The 21321-nt window shown below is 46.6% G+C and overlaps 1 protein-coding gene across 1 annotated transcript in view; it reads left to right on the forward strand.

The window, feature by feature from the left end:
* The window catches only part of LOC106584031 (VWFA and cache domain-containing protein 1), an 80310-nt gene that overhangs the window by 46065 nt on the left and 12924 nt on the right, over window positions 1–21321 (forward strand). Inside the window, exons 4-15 of the mRNA XM_014168821.3 lie at window positions 2248–2354; window positions 6010–6136; window positions 9695–9839; window positions 10088–10304; window positions 10520–10669; window positions 12240–12473; window positions 12966–13115; window positions 14762–14885; window positions 15118–15235; window positions 18898–19066; window positions 19616–19758; window positions 20222–20403. Coding sequence (XP_014024296.1) covers window positions 2248–2354; window positions 6010–6136; window positions 9695–9839; window positions 10088–10304; window positions 10520–10669; window positions 12240–12473; window positions 12966–13115; window positions 14762–14885; window positions 15118–15235; window positions 18898–19066; window positions 19616–19758; window positions 20222–20403 — 1866 coding nt within the window. The remainder of the gene's footprint in view (window positions 1–2247; window positions 2355–6009; window positions 6137–9694; window positions 9840–10087; window positions 10305–10519; window positions 10670–12239; window positions 12474–12965; window positions 13116–14761; window positions 14886–15117; window positions 15236–18897; window positions 19067–19615; window positions 19759–20221; window positions 20404–21321) is intronic.

Here is a 21321-nt window from a genome sequence, read left to right on the forward strand (position 1 = left end):
GGATTAAAAGAGGAGGGGGGGGCTTGGGAAAAGGGGGTGGGGGTTCTTTCTCTCCGCAGGGCTATAGCAATACTGTAACTCACTGTGGTAGATGATGTGAAACACTCTTGGAAGAAGAACAATATCTGTATTCCTTCCGGGTCAAATTGAATACGGTAGCACAGAAAGCTCTTCAGAAGCAGTACTAGTGCATACCGGCGTCCACACGGTAATACAATCGATTTATTTCAATGTTCATCATGCCCAACCCTGGATAACAGGGCTACAGGCGTTCAGTACAACGGTTTGGTGGAGTCGGCAGCAACGGTTGAAAATCAAACGTTACGTACAGGGCTCTGTTGTCAGGAGAGTGTAGATGTCAGTCATATAGTGCCGTAGTACCAATAGCATTCTGCAGTATTCCCGTTATCTCCCTGATCGAGGCAAGGAGAACTCCTCCCTATAGGATATTGAAACAAAGCGTAGCAACCCCTTCGTTATTGAACATTATGCCGGCAGGGGCCTCGTCATAAGCTGGCTGAAGCTTCAGATAATGGAAGAGCGGTATTGTGTGTGGTTCTGGTGTAAGGAAACGCTCTGTATCAGCTGTGCACTCTGCATCTTCAGGGGTTATTTCATCTACATTTATTTATTTTCTCTACATATTTAAAAAAAAATTTTTTTACTCCTTTTGAAAGCAGGGATGTTTTTCAAGACCCTCATTTGCATGTTGAATCCAAATCGGGGCCGGAAGGTTTTCCTTCTTGCGCTCTCTCTCTTTCTCTTTCTCTCTCTCTTTCTCTCTCTCCCCTTTCTTTCTCTTTCTCTCTCTCCCCTTTCTCTTTCTCTCTCTCTCCCTTCTCTTTCTCTCTCTCTCCCCTTTCTCTTTCTCTCTCTCTCCCTTCTCTTTCTCTCTCTCCCCTTTCTCTTTCTCTCTCTCTCCCTTCTCTTTCTCTCTCTCTCCCTTCTCTTTCTCTCTCTCTCCCTTCTCTTTCTCTCTCTCTCCCTTCTCTTTCTCTCTCTCTCCCTTCTCTTTCTCTCTCTCTCCCCTCTCTTTCTCTCTCTCTCCCCTTTCTCTCTCTCTCCCCTTTCTCTCTCTCTCCCCTTTCTCTCTCTCTCCCCTTTCTCTCTCTCTCGCCTCTCTCGCTCTCGCCTCCCTTTCTCTCTCTCTCGCCTCTCTCGCTCTCGCCTCCCTTTCTCTCTCTCTCTCTCTCGCCTCTCTCTCGCCTCTCTCGCTCTCGCCTCCCTTTCTCTCTCCCCTTCCTCTCGCTCGCTTTCCCCTTTCTCATCCTTTCTCTCTCCGTCTCTCCCTCTCCCCTGCGCCGCTCTCGTTCTCCTGGTTTTGATGTCAAATTCAAAGCGCTTGCAAATGTATTTTTTTTATCCGGCACATTTTGCTTAGCCCCTGCGTGTAAAGTGTGTTGAAGGAGAATAATAATGAATGTAGCCTAATGGGAATTTAATGTCTGAAGTTCAAAGCAGCTGGTACATCAGAGCAGCTGTCAATCAAATACACTCTCTCAAGCTCCGGGGGGGGGGGGGGGGGGGTGAGCGGTAGGAAGAGAGGAAGGCGAGAGTGCACGTGCGTTCGGTGAGGATAGCGGCTTGCTACGTGTGTGTGTGCGTCTGCAGGCGTGCGTATTTTCCTGTGTGCAAGGAAGGACAGAATGTGAGCCAGCAGGGGGACGGGGTTTAGTGGAGCTGGTAAGGGAGTGTGGGATCAAAGCGACCCAGCCGCGGTGCAGTGTGGAGCAGGCTACTCCCCTGAGGACCCCCCCCCCCCCCCCCACCCCTACCCCCTCCTCCACTTGTCTCCCCATCTCTCTCTCAGCTCTTCATTAGTGAAGCTGAGGCACTCTGGGAGCTAGCTGCTATGAGACTAGCCGCTATGACAGCGTGGAGGTACCAGGGGGCTGCCAACCCCATGTAATGCTGTGATAGGGGATCGACTGGGCTTAGGACTCCACAAACACTCACTCACTACATATGCCCCACCTATGCATGCAAAGGGTGCATCTACTGGGAATGAGAGAAGCATATATTCCACACACAGCATGGGCATCATTGAGATGGTTGCTGCAGTTTTCATCAGCGCTCTATGTATTTCCCGACTCAGTCCTCTCCTTGATTTCCCCTCTTTCTTTTTTTTTCTCTGCATCTCCCTCCAGCAGTGGCTGTTTCTGAGAGATATTACTTCTATGGTAGATAAGTGAAATCTACTTTGCAGGAGTGCTGTCGCAAATGTGATGTGTTCTGTCTCGGGTTCAGGTTCGACGGTAACTTCAACACCAACGTGTCCAAGACCATCTGCTGTGACCGGCTGTCCCCCACTGTCAACAGTCGAGCCTTTAACCCTGGACGGGACCTCAACTCAGGTGGGTCCCCTTCTACCCTTACCCTTACACCCCCCCCCCCCCCCCCCCCAACCCCCTCTTCTTCATGTTTATCTCCTATACGTCTCCGTTGAGACCTAAGGCCACGATAAGCTCCCCTTTACTTCCTGTCCACTTCTTCCTGTTGTCCAATCACCCGCCCCCCAGCTGCTTTGAACCTTCTAACCCATCATTCATCCAGCAGTCTTCACCTCTTAACATGGACAGCCATGGCCTTGCTTACGAACAATTGCCATGACAACAGCAGCCCGGAGAATATTCCTCACCATATTGTTCCGTCTTAAAAGGAAAAGGACCCAGATGGAAATAATGAACTGTGCCCGTTTCACACGTTATTAAACCACTTTGTGTTCTTTCCTCGCTCCTACGCTCTCTCTCTTCCCACTCTCTCCCCTCCTCTCTCTCCCCACTCTCTCCCCTCCTCTCTCTCCCACTCTCTTTCTTTCTCTTTTGATTCAAGAATAGTGATTTTTGATATCTGCGCTGAAAATTCTGACATCAAATTAGTTCTTTTTTTCTCTTCTCGATCTCTGTTCTGCTTCTCCATTCAGTAAGAGGATGTTTTTTTTAATCATTCTACATTAGGAGGCTTTGTCGAGCTTTGCCATATGCCTCTGTTGCACCGCTGTTAGCCAATCGCTCGGAATCATAACCGGACGTGATTGACATCATACATTTTACCCCGGCACCTGAACACTCCCAGTCGACATCCACACTCCAAACAAACAACGACGAGCGCTATGATTGCGGTTAGACTTTCTGTCCGTCTTATGACGTCCGTCCATATCATGGCAGAACACTGCCCACTGTCCTGAAGCAGCTGTAGCGTTCGTTCGCTCCATTATTTTCTGTTCATTTATTTTTTTGGTCTCGGGGTGGAAACACTGGCAAAGCCAACCGCTCTCTCACACACACACACACACACACACACTAGCCCTCCTTTGTTAGGACGACTGTAGAAACTCTTACCAGCCCTTTCTCTTACCTGCCTCCTCGTCTCTCACACCCTCTCTGTCCAAATTCACGGCCTCTGATCAGATTAGGATGATTCATCGTCACCTCCCCGGAGTTTATTTTCCCAAGGAAGCCGTCAGGAGTTCATGTTACCACCAGGCCTCCATTTCTCAGGCCGTCTTGACCTCAAGCCCCTGCTAGCATTCATCGTCCCCTATTTGTCTGGACCCAGTCTAAACAACCAGAGGGAGGGAGAGGAGGAGGAATAGACAGATTATCCAGAGGAGGATGGAGAGGATGGTTAGGAGCGGAGAAGAGGAGAAGGACTGTAATAGAGGAAAGCGAGGCAAAGGGACGGAAACGGCAGATTTGTCCAGGGAAGGAGAGCGAGAAATGACAAGGGGGAGCAAGAGGAGGGAGCGAATAAATGAGGGTGGAAAGAGTGAGAGATGGCACCGGTTGCAGTAACTACGAAGAAGGTGTCGGGTGAAGTTTCACATCTGTTTTTCCCGGGACTCGTCCTTTCCTTCTGGCTTTCTCCGTCGCGGTTCCCACGTCGCTCCAGGCACTGGTTTGATGCGAGTGCAGTTAGTTTTCCCAGCCCTGCCCAGTGGACACATTAACCCCTCTGCACTTAGCCAAAGTGTTCGTGAGCTGTGAGGAGGGGAGCTGGGAATGGGAAGTGTGATTGAGTAATGAGTGCGGACGGAGGGGGTTAGAGGAAGCGGCGCTCCCTCGGCCTGTCGTCTATGCGGTTCTAGAGTTTTCTAAACACTGGTGGCGGGATTAAGCGCCGCAGCCGAGCCGATTGTATACATGCTCTTTATAGACTGTCAACATCCCAAGTGGTTCCTGTTTACACCAGGCCTGGAGATGGATGAAGCGGCCTAGAGCGCAGATGTATGGCGAGCTAGCGCGCCTCCGCTCAATAACCACCGCCATAGGAAATACTGGCGTGCCGCTAACCCATATCCATTCCCATGTTCTAGCATGTTGTAGCGGAGAGTGTAGTGTTGGTCTATATATCGGGTACTGTGTGTTGGTGTTGTTGACTCGGTACGGTTAGTGTTGTAGCTAGCTCTGACATGCCTGTCTCTTCTAAGGTAGCGCGGCTAAAATACTTTCAACAGTGACATCATGTTTGCTATTATCCATCTTAAAGGGCTTACTTTACACACACACACACACACACACACACACACACGTTTTTGTTGACTCGGGCAGTGGTGGAAAAAGTACCCAATTTGTCATACTTGAGTAAAAGTAAAGATACCTTAATAGAAAATGACTCAAGTAAAAGTGAAAGTCACCCAGTAAAATACTACTTGAGTAAAAGTCTAAAAGTATTTGGTTTTAAATATACTTAAGTATCAAAAGTAAATGTAATTGATCAAATGTACTTAAGTATCAAAAGTAAAAGTGTAAATCGTTTCAAATTTCTTATATTAAGCAAACTTTCTTGTTTTTAAATGTGAGGATAGCCAGGGGTACACTCCAACACTCAGACATAATTTACAAACAATGCATTTGTGTTTAGTGAGTCTGCCAGATCAGAGGCAGTAGATGACATGGGATGTTCTCTTGATAAGTGTGTGAATTGAACCATGTTCCTGTCCCGCTAAGCATTCAAAATGTAACGAGTACTTTTAGATGTCAGGGAAAATGTATGGAGTAAAAACTACATCATTTTCTTTAGGAATGTAATAAAATAAAAAATAAAAAGTAAAGTACAGATACCAAGAAACACTACGTAAATAGTACTTTAAAGTATTTTTTACTTAAGTACTTTACACCACTGGACACGGGTTCAGGAATCTGGCTCTATTTGTGTTTCTCCTACTTTTCTCTCTTTCTCTCTCCTCCCCCCAGAGAGGAAGCTGCAGGGTTTGTGATCTGATCTCTCTGAAGATTCCGCCGTCTCCTCTGACCCAATAAGTCTGTTTGTTTACACATCTACTTTGGCCCTGTTCCCTGGCAGATGCTGCCGTTCTATCAGCCTGCAGTGCAGTAATATAACGAACCAGTAAAAGTTATGTCAGCCTTTATCTGTTGCTAGTCGCAATTCTTACATTCTCTTTCTCTATTTAGAGTCACATTTTGTTGATGCTCTGAGTGAGAAGGTTTGGCTTAAAATAGCTAGGCCTTATGTTGTCGTGTGTTGCATGCCAACGGCACCTTGTATAACTACTAAGAGCACATACTATAGTGAAACTATTAAAAAAACCATCTCAGTTATACAGCAGGAATAAGCCGTTTAGTCTGATATTCAGTGGGACACATGCACCCTGGGAATGTGAGATTATGCAAGGCCTTATAGGATGTGAGCTCGCTCTCACTTTTCACACACCGACTAGAGGAGATATGGAAAGCTTCGCCATCTACCAGTGGGCTCTGACAGGTGTCTGAGAGACCAGAGTGAATCCCCCCTGTAGGGTAATTCATTTTAAAGAGTGGGTGAAGGAGAGAGAAATGATAGACCTGTAGGGGGCTCTTTTCTTTGTTTCGCAATACTTCATCTCCCAGAATCCCTCCAATTTTGTACTGTATCAACCCTACCTCTCTCTCAGGATTGCTCTCGCGCTCTCTCAGGATTGCTCTCGCGCTCTCAGGATCTCTGAGTATTAATCCTACCTACCGTGTTTTACAAAACTGACCCCTCTCTCTGCTCCTCTCTCCTCTGTAGTGTTGGCAGATAACCTGAAGTCCAACCCGGGCATCAAATGGCAGTACTTCAGCTCAGAGGAGGGCATCTTCACTGTGTTCCCCGCCCACAAGTTCCACTGCAAGGGCAACTACGAGCACCGCAGCAGGTAATGTTACACTAGCAGACCAGCAACACTGTCACACAGCATTACTCAGATAAACAGTACAGTCAACTAGCCCAAAACACACGGGCAAGAATGGAGTCATTATTGTAACAATAAATCCTCACTGACTGCACATTCCTCACACATTTTAAGTTTTGCGTGGCCACATCAAGGATATTGCTCCTGACTCTCCAAGATGGTCACCTCCTAGGCAAAGAGGAAACCGAAAACCACTCTTCTTCTATTCCACCTCCTCCCTCTCCTTTGTTCCTGTGTGGCGCAGTGAAGAGGACATGCAAATAGTATTTATCCTCTGCTCTTGGGTTGTTGGGGTTTCCTCTCCTCTCTGAGACAGACAGACTCCCTGACCACACATGCCCTTGCTGCCCCTGGCAGGAATGTGTTCTGAGGCCAGTGAAGACCACTGGAATCTCTCACCAACTGTTGTGGTTTCTCTGGCTTAGCATGGTGAAAGACATCTCTCTCTTCTCTGTCGGTCTCTCTCTCTGTCTTTCTCTCACCAAATACTCAAAGGGCAGTGTCTCGCAACCAGCCAACTGGCATTCAGCTATGAGAAAAATGATGTCGCCCTCACCCCGGCTGGCTACGAAGACAAATGTGGACTAAAGACTAGAACCGCCAAGACTGTCATTCTGACCGTTTTTACGTTTTGTCATTTCAATATCTTCATTTCAATAAAAACCTTGAACCCACCTTTCCCTGACTTTTCCCGAAATACGTGTATTTTACACTCTAGCAATACTTTGAGATAAATATCATAAAGACATTCTGATCATTCCTACCTAAAAGCACCATGACGGTCAAAATGACACGTGCATATTTAACAGTAGAATAGCAGGGCCTCGACGAGTACCAATAGCAGCCAATCTAACATTTTGATATACACAATCACAAAGAAATCATTTGTATTTTGTTTAGAAAGGTCATATAAGACTATTTCAAAAGAACAAAAGAGCCTGTTTTGAGTTTTATTTATCTGCGCTTAATAGCCAAGGCTATATATGGCTTTGCCATTCCAGTGAAATCAACTTGTTCATTCAGCAGGCATGACGAGGTTATATTCCCCTGCCCGACTACTGTCAACACACACATATTTTACAGTAAGAATATAACAGAATTAAATAGAAAGGCTATTGCTGATTGTCGCCAGTACTCACACGAGGAACTCGCCGAGCCGCGTTTATTCCAGGAGAAAGTCATATTTTGAAACCAAGCCCATCCTCACAATTTTGAGTTGTTTGGGAGAACAAGGTGAATTAGTTTACCTTAGAATTCTGCTCTGTCCTATAGGGTATTGCAATCGTTCCCTTCGCCGATGTACGCAGCGCCGGTCATCAGTCTCTTCATTCTCAAATCTGACAATGGCTGATCTTGTCACCCATCAGACTATTGTCAATTTAGATGGTACAATGATTCCCTACGTAAGTGTTTTCTTGATTTGTCACAAACTGAAATTGGGGGAAACGTTTGACATTTTAGCAGAGATTTAAAAAAATTTAGCAACCAGGGCGTTTTCTACTGCCCAAGTCTGCCGTTGTTGATTCTGCTTGGGAGGAGATGACCAGCCCTCTGAGTGACGCTGATGGACAAGAGGGAGGGTGCAGCTTTCCCATTTGATGATAGAAGACGGACGGACTGTCTTTCGTTGTCAAAAAGGAAAGCCACGTCTATTATTATACACCGTGTGAAATTAGTTTCAATATAGTTCAGGTGTAGTTTGGATGTGCCGTTAGCTAGGTAGGCAACTGTGGTCTTACAGTCCGAAAATACACTTGTCTTATTTTAGTATTTACAGTCCATGCGCTTCTGGATCAATCAATACATTTTCTGACTGATTACAATTCACAACAGGGCTTACGACCTATTGTAACATAATACATGCGTTCATTTAGAAATGTGTCATTTATTCTGGAGTATTTACCCAATTTAAATGCCAACGGTCAGAATGACCGGCACGGCGCGCCGAACAGAAACGTCCCCTTTCCCCCGCCGGTGCCTCCTAGTGCTGTGCTACCACACCGATCAATACCAGACAAAACCAACCAAACAACGCAGCTTGGAGTGTTGCTAGACTCTAATACAGAAGTGTCAAACATACATAAAATGACTAAAACCAAATCGAAACCTGTGTAGAAATAGTGGGCCGACATTCATACAGTTTCTTGACTATGTCCAGCTCGCTAACAATCCCTTAAATGAAAGCTAGTCAGGGAGCATTGAAAATTCCAAAAACAATGGATAAAGGACATTTTTATGCTCATTTTGACAGCTAGGAAATATAACTCCATTTCTGTTTGGCCCTCCGAACCTCATCGACTACCCTGCCTGCTCTAATGTTAACCAGGTGGTTTTGGTCACTTCAGTCACACCCATAGCCGTCTCCTTTTATAGACTTATTTAGTCCTAAACAAGGGTTTTGTACTAGGAGTTTTACAAAGGGCAGTGGTGTTGGTTAGTTAGATCTTAAAGGGGTTACATGTGAAATGCAGCCCCCTCTTGGAAACGAGGCGAATTGCAACAACACTTAGCCTGAATTCGAACAACTCTTCGTCCCCCTCCTGGATTTACCCCCCCCTAAAGTTTTGCTCGAGTATCTCTTTTGGTTTTGTACACCAGCTTCAAACAGCTGAAAATACAATATTGTTGGTCATTGAAAAGATATCACAGCGATTTTAGATGGTACAATAGTTCCCTACGCAAGCGTTTGCTTGATTTGTCCCAAACTGATATTCGGCAATTTTAGCAACCAGGGCGTTTTCTACTGCCCAAGTCTGCCGTTGTTGATTCTGCTTGGGAGGAGATGACCAGCCCTCTGAGTGACGCTGATGGACAAGAGGGAGGGTGCAGCTTTCCCATTTGACGATAGAAGACGGACGGACTGTCTTTTGTTGTCAAAAAGGAAGGCTGCATAATCAGAATACGATTTGGTATGGGCCCAAAAACACACACACCATAAAAAGAAAAATGGGGAAACACTATCATTCCACTATTACTGCAGATATTGTATGGACATTTTCAGCAATTACAATGCAAAAAAATCTACATGTAGCTTATGTTAATAGGAAAAGAAAACCGATGACTTTGGTCACTTCAACTCTAGACTAGGTTGGTCCGACACAAACAGGTTTGGCAATAGGATCTTGACAAAGGGTGGTGATGGTTGGAAAAGCGTTGGTGGTGCCTCCCAAAAGCAACAGTAGTCCTGGGAAGGGGATCTCTTGTGAAAACAGTGTGTGGAGGGCTCAGGGCAGCCGGAGGTAGAGGGGACAGCCCTGGGAACTTGCAGTTCAGCTCAGGCCACCATGAAGCAGTGGGGATATAAGAGCGGGATAGGGTTACCAGCCTGGGGGCAGACAATGGGAGAATGTTGTCTGGTATCAATAAACTGCCATTCTGAACAGATTATTGTGTTTGTGTATGTTTTTGAGTGGGATTGTGTTGAGTGTATGTGTTAGATTTGTGTGTACGGGTACATGTGGTGTGTGTGTATACCGTGTGTGTCCTCATCACGTGTATATGTGTGCGTGTGTGTTCTCGCAGGCCAGTGTACGTGTCGGCGGTGCGGCCCCAATCGAAACACATTGTGGTGATCATCGATCACGGTGTGACCATTACAGACACACAGCTCCAGATCGCCAGAGACGCTGCGCTCGTCGTCCTCAGCTCCGTAGACGAACATGACAAGGTGAGGAGCACTCTACGGATTTGATTACCCATCCCTAACTTCCTGCCCTGCCCCAATTCCCCTTCACCCCCCCCCCCAATTATCCCCTGACCAAGTCATCCATATTCGTTCTCCTCCCTCTGAAGCGAAGAACTACGTGTGCCCAGTGATGACAATCTTGATCCCAGCAGTTGTCGTGTCTGTTGTTTGAATGCATCTGCGATAAGGCTAAAGTGCGTGTCGGTCTTTTTGTTTCCCTCTCCCCCCAGGTCTCGATCCTGTCCTCAGCCGAGGCCGTGCGGTCCTGTTCTCTGGACCCGTGCTATAAGAGCTACCTGTCTCCTGCCACCAGCGAGACCAAGAGGAAGATGAGCACCTTCGTCAACAACCTCAAGGCTTCCGACAGCCCTACCCTGCATGCACTGGGCTTCCAAAAGGCCTTCCAGCTGCTCCGGAACACCAGCAACATCACCCGCCAACTCACCAGTAAGAACAGGGCGCATTGGGAAATGCGGTCTTTAGCACTGGCCGCTGATGCCGCAGGCTTGTTCTATAGGAGATGGCAATTCGTTATTTTACAACACTTGTGGCAATGTATTTGTAAAAAAAAAAATTGTTGAAATAAATGTGGATTTGTGAGTTGAAGGGTTCATGTGGAAGTGTGTCATTTTAGTTATTTTTTTTGTGCGTGTTCCTGTCAGATACGGACATGGTGATCATGTACCTGTCGTCTGGCATCACGTCCCGAGACGCGTCGGAGCACGAGAAGAGGGAAACCCTGCGCGTGGTCAAAGAGGAGAACCGCCACCTCAACAACTCAGTCATGATCCTGACCTACGCCCTCATGAACGGTAAGGGAACCCTCCACCAACACACGGTCGGTCTGGGGTCAAAATCACCCTCGGGCCCCACGCGCTCGTCTACAGTCAGAAATCACATTGAGATTCGCTCAGTCGAGAGAAAAGAACTGTTTTAAAACCGGAATTCAAAACCCAGTATGTTTTGTAATGTGACTAATGTTGTACCAATCATGATCAGTAGTGGATGTGTTTGTGTCGTGGGTAGTATTGCTGGACCTACCCAGCCACCTGGATGGGGGAGGAGGAAGGTGTGAGAGGGGATGGATGTGTCATATGGGAAGGGGGGGGTGAATGGGGGAAGTGTGGACTGAAGAGGTGCTCAGGAACCTCAAAGGGCTTTTTGTTTTCTGCAGTGTGTCTGTGATGTATCCACCTCCCCCCTTTCTATTGTCCCTCTCTTTTTACCCGTCTCGCCTCCCTCCCCTTCTCCTCATCCTTCAGTCCGCGTCCGACACAGAGAGACCCCTCCACAGGGCATGCATTAGTCTGGAATTAGCACAAATACTTTTTTTCCCCATGAGGAAATTAAAACGAGAGACTGGGAGAGAGGCTCGAGTCTAAAGACTTCAAAGGGAGAGCGTGTGTGTGTGTGTGTGTGTGTGTGTGACAGTCAAGCGTTGCTTGTTTAAAAGGGTCGGCGATGAAAAGGATTCAGAAATATACAATCATGCTAAGTTGAGTAGCATTGTATCCAGAAAGCTCTTGTTTGTGTACCGCAGGCGATTGTAATCAGTCGATAGAGGTCCAGATGTGAGCGGTTGATTGTTAAAAGGTCAATGGTCTTTTCTCCTACATCAACTCTGCTGTTTGAACTTAGTGCGTGCGTGCGTCGACGAGATGCTAGAGCTAGAAGGGCCAAATGGCTGGAAAGGGAAATCTTGAGGAATGGGTCTGTTACTGCTCTGTTGTCGTCTAATAATACTTTCCAGTCTCTCTTGCCAGATTGCGCATCACGGACCGACTCAATCTCTCGAAAAATTCCCTGCCAGATAAGAAGAAAAAAAAAACAGGACAATGATTTATGCTTTTAACAGTAACCAGTCAAACCAGACACAGATTATTTTCATGGAGTTTACAGAGAACGCCAAACGTTCGTCTCCAACCAAGCTGGCTCTGATGTCCGGTTTGACCCTGCGGTACACACATGCCCGGCTGTATTGACTTGAATCCTTTCACATTCCCATGTGTCTTATCATCTGATCAGACCAGGGCCTTAAGCATAAGGCTTGCCCCCCCCCCCCCCCCCCCTTAATCCAATCGGTGATATGGCTGGCATGCGTTCCACGTTAAACCCTGTCAAATGTGCCCAGTGACAGCTGTCGGGCCAGCCATGTTGGAGAGGTCGTTCTAGTGTGTCCTCTATGATAAAGGAATATGCTGGAGGACTTATGCATGCTTTTCCTACGTTGACGTCAATACATTCAGGAGGATCTCCTCTATGAGGCTGCTTTATGCCCCCAGTGAGAACGATCGCGATGTGTCAGTATATCAATTAATCGTATTGCTTTGAGTCATGAAGCCGCAAAATGATAAACAAAAATCTCTCTCCCCTCCTCCACAGAGGGTGTGACTGGTCTGAAGGAGCTAGCGTTCCTGCGGGACCTGGCAGAGCAGAACTCGCTGAAGTACGGCGTGCCCGACCGCTCGGCGCTGCCGGTGGTGAAGGGAAGCATGATGGTCCTGAACCAGCTCAGTAATCTGGAGACCACCGTGGGACGCTTCTACATCAACCTGCCCAACCGCATGATTGACCTGGCCCGCTTCAGCCTGTCCTACCAGGACGCCATGGGAGACGGTGGGTTAGCAACTGGTCCCAGATCAGTTTGTTTTAGTGGCTCACAGTTAATGTTTGTGACTTGGTCCGGCTTCAGCCAGCCGTACTAGGAGCCCATGGGAGACTGTGGGTTTATATACTGATCCAGGGCCAGTCTTACTGTTAGGGTCATTATGGTTAAAGTTAGAGTACAATGATCTGATCCTAAATCAGTGTTAACAAATATATGCTAGACCAGTTCTGCTTTGGCCTGCCCTACCAGGGCCCCATGGGGACTTCCTAACAACTGGTCCTGGGACAGTTTCTGTTAGGTTAAATAAAGAAAATGGCCATTGTAATTAGGTTATAGTTGGGACCTGAAAACTGGTCTGGGACCAGATGTGCTCCTACGTGCGCATAATAGGGCTGCTGATCAGTGTTAAAGAAGGATTTATAAACAGCATCACATTGATTTTCAGCTCTCGGTGATAAATCAGTGCGGTTGTTTAACTACCCGTGTCTTCCACCCTGCAGGTTTCATCATGACGGCGAGCCGGCCATGTTACTTTGGCAACCTGTTGCTAGGCGTGGTGGGAGTAGACGTGAACCTGGCCTACATTCTAGAGGACGTCACCTACCACCAGGATTCCTTAGCCTCCTACACCTTCCTCATAGACAACAAAGGTACCTTACCTATCTCTCTTTCTCTTTCTATTCTACTGACATTTTACTTTGTGTTCTTGTCTTTTATTATTTCTTGTTGTTTTGTCGGGCGACGAATACCATGTGTATCCCTTACGTGTGACTAATAAAACACGAAGCTCTTTCCTGTGTGTGTGTCACAACTTCTGCATAGGCTCAGAGAAACCTGGTATGTAGTTAATACAACTCCTACTGGAGCAATTATTCTCATGGAGAACAGGTTCCATTGGCAAGTCCTGTCTCAGCCCTCTAGTCATCCCAGGACAGAGGGCAGTGGCCCTTCAGAGCCCTGACTGACTGGGAGGTCCAGTAGGAATATGAAAGTGGCGCTGCCACCGGTCTGAGTGAGGCAGGTCAGCAGGCCTGAGAGGGAAAGTCATTAAGTTTACACCCCATTAGGGGAACTACCTGGCTGTGACACACGGCCAGACTGACAAGACCCACTGACAGGCCGTGAGGTGACATCAGCAGGGCAGGGCAGGGCTTTCCAGGGTAACAGTGGTTCTGTTCACACACAGAAAGAGAGAGACTGAGTCAGGGGCAAGAGCTGGAGTTTTGGCTCGCTCCTTCTCTGCCACTCATTTTAGGCTTGCCTTTAGAGAGGCATAGTGTCACCAAAGGCTGCATTTAAGAAGTACATGTTTGCGGATGCTTTTCAAATAAAGGAGGATGTTTCCTTGGCTGGCTAGGGAAGGTTAGGTTTTTGTTAACAATCTGAATGGTTGGCAGTATTGTTAGTGTAATGGGTATGTTGTCAGATGACTGCTTGTTGCAACATGGTACTTAATACACTGTCATTTGATGAACAAACCATCATTAATGAAGCTATTAAAGTTGTTAGGTGTGTTCTGACTAATCGGCCACTCAAGTAGACAGAAGGTATACAGTTCAGTGGAGAGTAGAATGACGCTTTAATGTTAATTGACTGTTATAGTGTGGAGGTAATGAGGTCAGAGATGAGTCATTCTCCTCTCACCCCCCCCCCATCTCCTTCATCTCTCCCCTCTCCTTCATCTTTCTCTCCCTCCATCTCTCTCTCCCCCTCTTTCATCTGTCTCTCTCCCCCTCTTTCATCTGTCTCTCTCCCTCTCCTTCATCTCTCTCTCCCTCCATCTCTCTCTCCCCCTCTTTCATCTATCTATCTCTCTCTCTCCCCCTCTTTCATCTGTCTCTCTTCCTCCATTTCTCTCTCTCCCTCTCATCTCTCTCTCCCTCCATTTCTCTCTCCCCCTCTTTCATCTCTCTCTCCCCCTCTTTCATCCGTCTCTCTCTCTCCCCCTTTTCTTTCGTGTCCGTCTGTCTGTCTGTCTGAACCTGCTCCCTCCGGCTGGCTGCTAGAAACACACAGGCGTAGAACTGGCACTGGGCCAAGCCGTTTGTTTACCCTCATTAAAGTACAACCCCTCCCCCCCATTCCCTCCTCCCTCGTAAGGGCTCTCACTCATCCATAGCTTACTGTTACTGCTGCTCTGAGCGCACTGGTGCCTGCCTGGAGAATGGTTAGGGACCACAGTAGTAGGGGAGGTTTGGCCTTGCCCTGCCCAGGGAGCAGTAGCCTGCCCCTGGGGTACGGTAGGTTTGGATCCTGTGAAGATCCCCTGACACCGCTGTTGTTCTTGGTTCCCCAGGTTACACCCTGATGCACCCGTCCCTCACACGGCCCTACCTGATGACCGAGCCTCCGCTGCACACGGACATCATCCACTATGAAAACATCCCAGGGTTCCCCGTAGTACGAGACAACATACTCCGGTGAGTTAGGGTGCTGTTTCACCAGTTTTGTGTAGATGCTGGAAACTCGAGGTGGGCTACTAATGTAGTCTGATGCCTTTTCATCCGCTCTCTGTTATTGCAATCTTTATTTACGTATCGTAATCTGAGGCATTTTTGTTGAATGGACTGCAATTCACGCTCGGCGTTATCGTACGAACAGTATTAATTGTTGTCGCTAACGCTAACCCTCCTGCTCCCTGTGTCGCTCCAGTCTGCCCCTGGGCAGTCAGGTGATAGCTGTGCCAACCAACTCCTCTCTGTCCTGGCACACCAACCGGCTCCGAGACCCCAGCAGGGAGGCCTACAACGTCAGCTACGCATGGAAACTGGTACGGTGCACCGCCGTCGCTCACCATCCGTCTCCCTTTAACTCTGTATATCTCCTCTCTAGAGCCCTCTTTTCTCTTTCTCTCCCCTCTGTCCCTCCCTCTCTCTTTCTTTCTTCTCCCCTCTATCAATAATAGAGCAAGCCAACAATTGCAGTGCTGCGTCTTTGTTTTCCTCCAGCTCCAATTAGCAGAATTTTCATCTTAAAAGTGGCCTTTTAAAAAAGAAACTTGGCCCAAGCATTAGAGGGGCAATTGCAGCGTTATGGACATTACATTTGCCGCGCAAAATCACAACTTTAATGCCTCACAGAATGGACAAACAAAATATAAATGAAACTTTTGATGTCTATCGTAACCCTTGGGCGGAGTGTATACCCAAGAAAGCGTACTTCAAAATTTCGGCATGTTGGAGAAATACAGAAACTAAGAGGGATTATGGATCTTACGTGAAACTGACATGCTTTTTGGGGAGACTGAACATATTAGCAGAAGTCTGTTTAGTTTGTAAGTTGTAGGTCAAAACATGGATAGCCGTTTCGAAGGAAATGCTTGACTGAACACACAAATGATAATTTTGAAAATATTATTTCCATTATTACTTTCGAGATTTCTTGATGTAACACATTTGTTGTCATTTGGAATGTTTTTAAAAAATGTCAGCAGAAGGGCATAGTGCCTTACCATTGCATAATTACAGATATTACAGCCTGAATAGTATCCAGTGGGCACAAACTGGTTGAATCAACGTTGTTTCAAGGTCATTTGTCAATGTATTGTGACGTGGCTTCTACGTGGAAAATACATTGGATTTGACAAAAAGGCATCAACGTAAACTGTTTTGAGTGTGAAATTTCAACGACAGGCTTGTCATCATTGTAACCAGGTTCTAAAATTATATTTTTGGTCCACCCAGCCACTGTCAGGTAGATTTTAAAAAACTCCAGCCACTCAAATTGTTTAACAGCCAGAATATTTTCCCCCGCTAAAATTACACTAACAAAACACACAAAAACAGATGAGCATGCTTTGTAATGTTTCTAAAACAATACATGTATTACTAGTAAGAAGTAATGTGGTATTGTTTCATTTCTGATTTTTTTTGTTTTTGTTGCGACCTGAGCCGTTTAACCAAAATATCATAAATGAGAGAAATGTTCACCTGCCCCTTTAAGGGCGGGAGGTTACCTGGTAACGCAGCTTGGGAGTCCTGTGCCTGTGAGATGGAGTCTGACTAATAGCTGCGTTGTCTTATCTTCGCTAGCAGTTGAAACTCAAACATTGAAAAACAACCTCGTGTGTGAACAAACAATGTCAATTATCCAAGAAGCACAAGGACAAAGACTTTCATGTCAAGAAAAGTAGACCCAACTGTTATGCCCAGTGCACAGCGCTTCTAAAAACAAATCTTTCAATCAGCTCTTCACGTGCGCACAAGCCCTAGCCAGGCAGTGTTGCAGCTTGAGGTGGGATAGACTAAAGGATTCGTAGTTCTTTGACTTTGTGCGTTTCATTTACCGGCTGTGAAACAAAACGGCAGAAATAATTTGAAAACCGCTACTGCGGCGACTATTTCTATTCACAAATGTGAGTGAAATGCACGCACTGTGGAATCCTGACTACTCGCCAACGTGACTGGCTGGTAAAATGGACATTTTACCCCCAATGCCAAAATCTAACCGCGGGTGTTAATTTTAAGCCCTGCTTGTAACCAAAACCTTGTACGAAATATGTTGAATGTGTACCTTTGAAACAACGTCAGATCTTCAACGTCATTTCCGCTATCAGAAAGAAACTATACGCCGGGCAGCAACTCCTTCTGGAGAGTTGATCCATCAACAGCTATTCGTTTGGTCTCCCATCCAGGGTTTAAAACCAGACTTGGTTAGCTTTGTTATTTGTCACTGACTACTACCAATGTGATACCACGAGGATGATTATTGAGAGATCTCTTGTCTAAATACACTGAGTGTACAAAACGTTAAGAACACCTTCCTAATATTGTGTTGCATCCCGAGTCACGTTTTTATTTATTTCCCAAGCTAAAGCAGATGTACAGCAGATGTCATACAGCAGGTTTTTAATGGACGAAAGAGTTGCCTGCTTCGTGTTTTCATTTTTGCCGTTGAAAAATATCGCGGTACTGGTATCGCCACAGCCCTAGTCGAAGTTCTGTGGAGATCTTCACAAATAATTTAATAATCTGTGCAGAATCTCGAACAGCATTGATCACTTGCACTATGTACTTTTTAATGTCATCTCAACTGCAATCCAGGTCATTTGGTTGTGCTATTAGATGAAAAACAGTGGTAACACATTAAGTTTTATGAATACAAAATGGCTGACATTAGATTCCCATTTGATCTTTTTTGTGCTTTTAAATGGCTGAAAGCGCAGTGGTAAGACACTTAGATGACCACTAAACAAGCAATCAGACGTTGGTTTTCCGTTGGAATTTGGTTATGCTTTTAGACGGTTGAAATCCTAGTGTGATAACACATTAGGAATTCAACAAACTTCTGGCTGTCTTTTTGAGCGAATAAAGGTTGAAATCTCATTGAACAACTCAAACAAATATTAGCAAAATGTCCACGTTGAAATGTGGTGTGACCAGTGGAGTACAAGACCAAGACCCCCCCCCCCTTGTTATGTATATCAAAATGAACCTTTACCAGTTGAATGTAGACGCAAATATAATATATGAATATATTAAACATTTTATGAAATATTGTAGGAAAAATATATATATATATAATGCAACGATATACATGTGCCTATACTGCCGATCCACTTTTCTGGACACTGGATTTTAAAACGACACTCGGACTACTTACAGAAACACTTCTCTTTCCATCTAAAGAAAACAGTGCCGTATATGAGAGATGCATTTCAGTGTATATTTCCAAGAGAATCTTAGCTAGAACACATCATTTTCAAGAGATCAACAATTGCTTCAGTAAAAGTACGAGGAATACATCTCAGAACAAGCACACAAAATGTGGTGAAGGCACAAGCTTCTGAAGCTAAGATGTGATCCGTCACGTCCACAACCGTTATGGATGTTAAGGGCGCCAGAATGCCGGGAAAAAAATGATACTGACAATGAAAAGGAAAAAACGAATTATAGAGCATAAAACCTTGATCAAAGTTAGGTGACGTCTGACGGTAAACACACTTGAGGAGAAACCGGACAGGAGTAGGAGTGTAATGTCACTGAGTTCTGGAGTTTCTAAACCACAAGTTCGGATCAGTCGTATCTTATCAATGGATTGTACAAATCTCATAGGAAAATATATGTATTTTAATTGTAATTTTTTATTTAACTAGGCAAGTCAGTTAAGAACAAGTTCTTATTTACAATGGCGGCCGGGGAACGGTGGGTTAACTGCCTTGTTCAGGGGCAGAAACACAGATTTATACCTTGTCAGCTCGGGGATTCGATCCAGCAACCTACCGGTTAGTGGCCCAACGCTCTAACCACTAGACTACCAAGCTGTGCCTCTGCTCTGTACATCTCTATTCTAAGTCGAAGCTCCTACATAAAACGGCCATCCTGTTCTCCCTCCACCACTCTCCGTCCCACCCAGTGTCTATATTATACTGCTGTGTCTGTGCACCAGGGATGGCCCCGTTAACACACGAACCCCTTCCGCTCCTCTCCCCAGGTCCAGGACACATCGTTCATCCTGTGCATAGTGTACGTCCAGCCAGAGATCCCAGTGAAACACCTGAAGAACCTGAACACTGCTCCCAGCTCCAAGCTGCTCTATCACCGCCTAGACCTGCTGGGACAACCCTCCTCCTGTCTGCACTTCAAACAGCTGGCCACCGTCGGTAAGAACCAAAGCTAAGGCCGTACAGTCGATGACCGGGGCAGAGGAACCCAGGCTAGAGGCAGAGGTTGCGTTTGAAAGACGATGCCGGGGGCCGTTTTTAGTGTTCTTTGTCTCAGAGCTTGCTATGTTTGTAGAACTGTAAGTCGTTATTCATTTTTGTCTCTCTCTCTCTGTGTGTGTCTCTCTCTCTGTGTGTCTCTCTCTCTCTGTGTGTCTCTCTCTCTCTGTGTGTCTCTCTCTCTCTGTGTGTCTCTCTCTCTCTGTGTGTCTCTCTCTCTCTGTGTGTCTCTCTCTCTCTGTGTGTCTCTCTCTCTCTGTGTGTCTCTCTCTCTCTCTGTGTGTCTCTCTCTCTCTCTGTGTGTCTCTCTCTCTCTGTGTGTGTCTCTCTCTCTCTCTGTGTGTGTCTCTCTCTCTCTGTGTGTGTCTCTCTCTCTCTGTGTGTCTCTCTCTCTCTCTGTGTGTCTCTCTCTCTCTCTGTGTGTCTCTCTCTCTCTCTGTGTGTCTCTCTCTCTCTGTGTGTCTCTCTCTCTCTCTGTGTGTCTCTCAGAGAGCCCTACGGTGATGCTGTCTGCAGGGAGTTTCTCCTCTCCCTACGAGCACCTCAGTCAGCCAGAGACCAAACGCATGGTGGAACACTACACAGCCTACCTCAGTGACAACACACGCCTCATAGCCAACCCTGGCCTTAAGGTACACACACACACCAAGTTATGTAAAGGTATTGGTAAATGGGGGAAACAGTAAAGTTCCTGTCAATATGCTAGTCGTTTAACAGTAGGGACCGTCGTAGAGAGATGCGGCGTCAGTATCGAGACGCCATCAAACAGTCATCTTCCTGAAAGACTCGTGAGCCAACGCACACTAGCGAAAGCCACCAAAAGAAAGGAAATGAACTGCCGCCCAAGTCTCTTTCTTACACTTCCTTCTGTGTCTTTAAGGAGAAGCTGGAGAAAAGCTCCATGTTTTTGGCATGTGCATAGCGTTCTCAGCCCCTCTCTGTACGGGATGGGGGAGAGACTCTTGGTGAAGGGTGAGGGGGGGGGGAGAGTATCTGAGATCCTGAGCTGGGCTTAAAGAGAGAGCTCGGCTCCTCTCCTCTTCCCAGGCCCATCTAAACGAAACCCTGCCATGTCCCTCTTTGTCCCCCCTGCAGTCGTCGGTCAGGAACGAGGTGATGGCGACCAGTCACGTCACAGATGAATGGATGACACTCATGGAGATGAGTAGCCTCAACTGCTACATTGTGCGCCGTTACATAGCAACGCCCAATGGGGTGCTGCGGATTTACCCCGGCTCGCTAATGGACAAAGCCTTCGACCCAACCCGGAGACAATGGTGAGGTTTATTTAGGGGGGGCTGCTTTGAAATAGTTCCAGACTCCTAGAGAGGGATAGAAAGTTATGTCCTACTGCACAGCGTTTTGGCCCGACTTAGCACATAACTTTCTCTGTTTTCAGTTAGAATGATTGAATTTGTATGGAAAAGTTTGAATCTACTGAAACCCTGCGTGACACTTTTCATTTTGCACGGCAGTTGTAGAGCAGGCCGTTTATATATTGTCACCCTGGAATGTTCCGGTAGGAATGTTTGTCAGTCAACTTTTCTTCCCCTCTTTATTTTCCCCCGTCTTTAGTTAGTACGGTACCCACCATGTATCGTCGTGGAATTAGCATGTCGCATCAACTTGTTTGTTTTGCCCTGACCCTGCCCGCCAACCTCCTTAACTGACCTTTGACCCATACAGGTACCAGCACGCTGTAGCCAACCCAGGCCTCATCACCTTAACTGACCTTTGACCCATACAGGTACCAGCACGCTGTAGCCAACCCAGGCCTCATCACCTTCACTGACCTTTGACCCATACAGGTACCAGCACGCTGTAGCCAACCCAGTCCTCATCACCTTCACTGACCTTTGACCCATACAGGTACCAGCACGCTGTAGCCAACCCAGGCCTCATCACCTTCACTGACCTTTGACCCATACAGGTACCAGCACGCTGTAGCCAACCCAGTCCTCATCACCTTCACTGACCTTTGACCCATACAGGTACCAGCACGCTGTAGCCAACCCAGTCCTCATCACCTTCACTGACCTTTGACCCATACAGGTACCAGCACGCTGTAGCCAACCCAGTCCTCATCACCTTCACTGACCTTTGACCCATACAGGTACCAGCACGCTGTAGCCAACCCAGGCCTCATCACCTTCACTGACCTTTGACCCATACAGGTACCAGCACGCTGTAGCCAA

The sequence above is a fragment of the Salmo salar genome, chromosome 23 (assembly GCF_965601325.2).
Source record: "Salmo salar chromosome 23, fSalSal1, whole genome shotgun sequence".
NCBI lineage: Eukaryota > Metazoa > Chordata > Actinopteri > Salmoniformes > Salmonidae > Salmo > Salmo salar.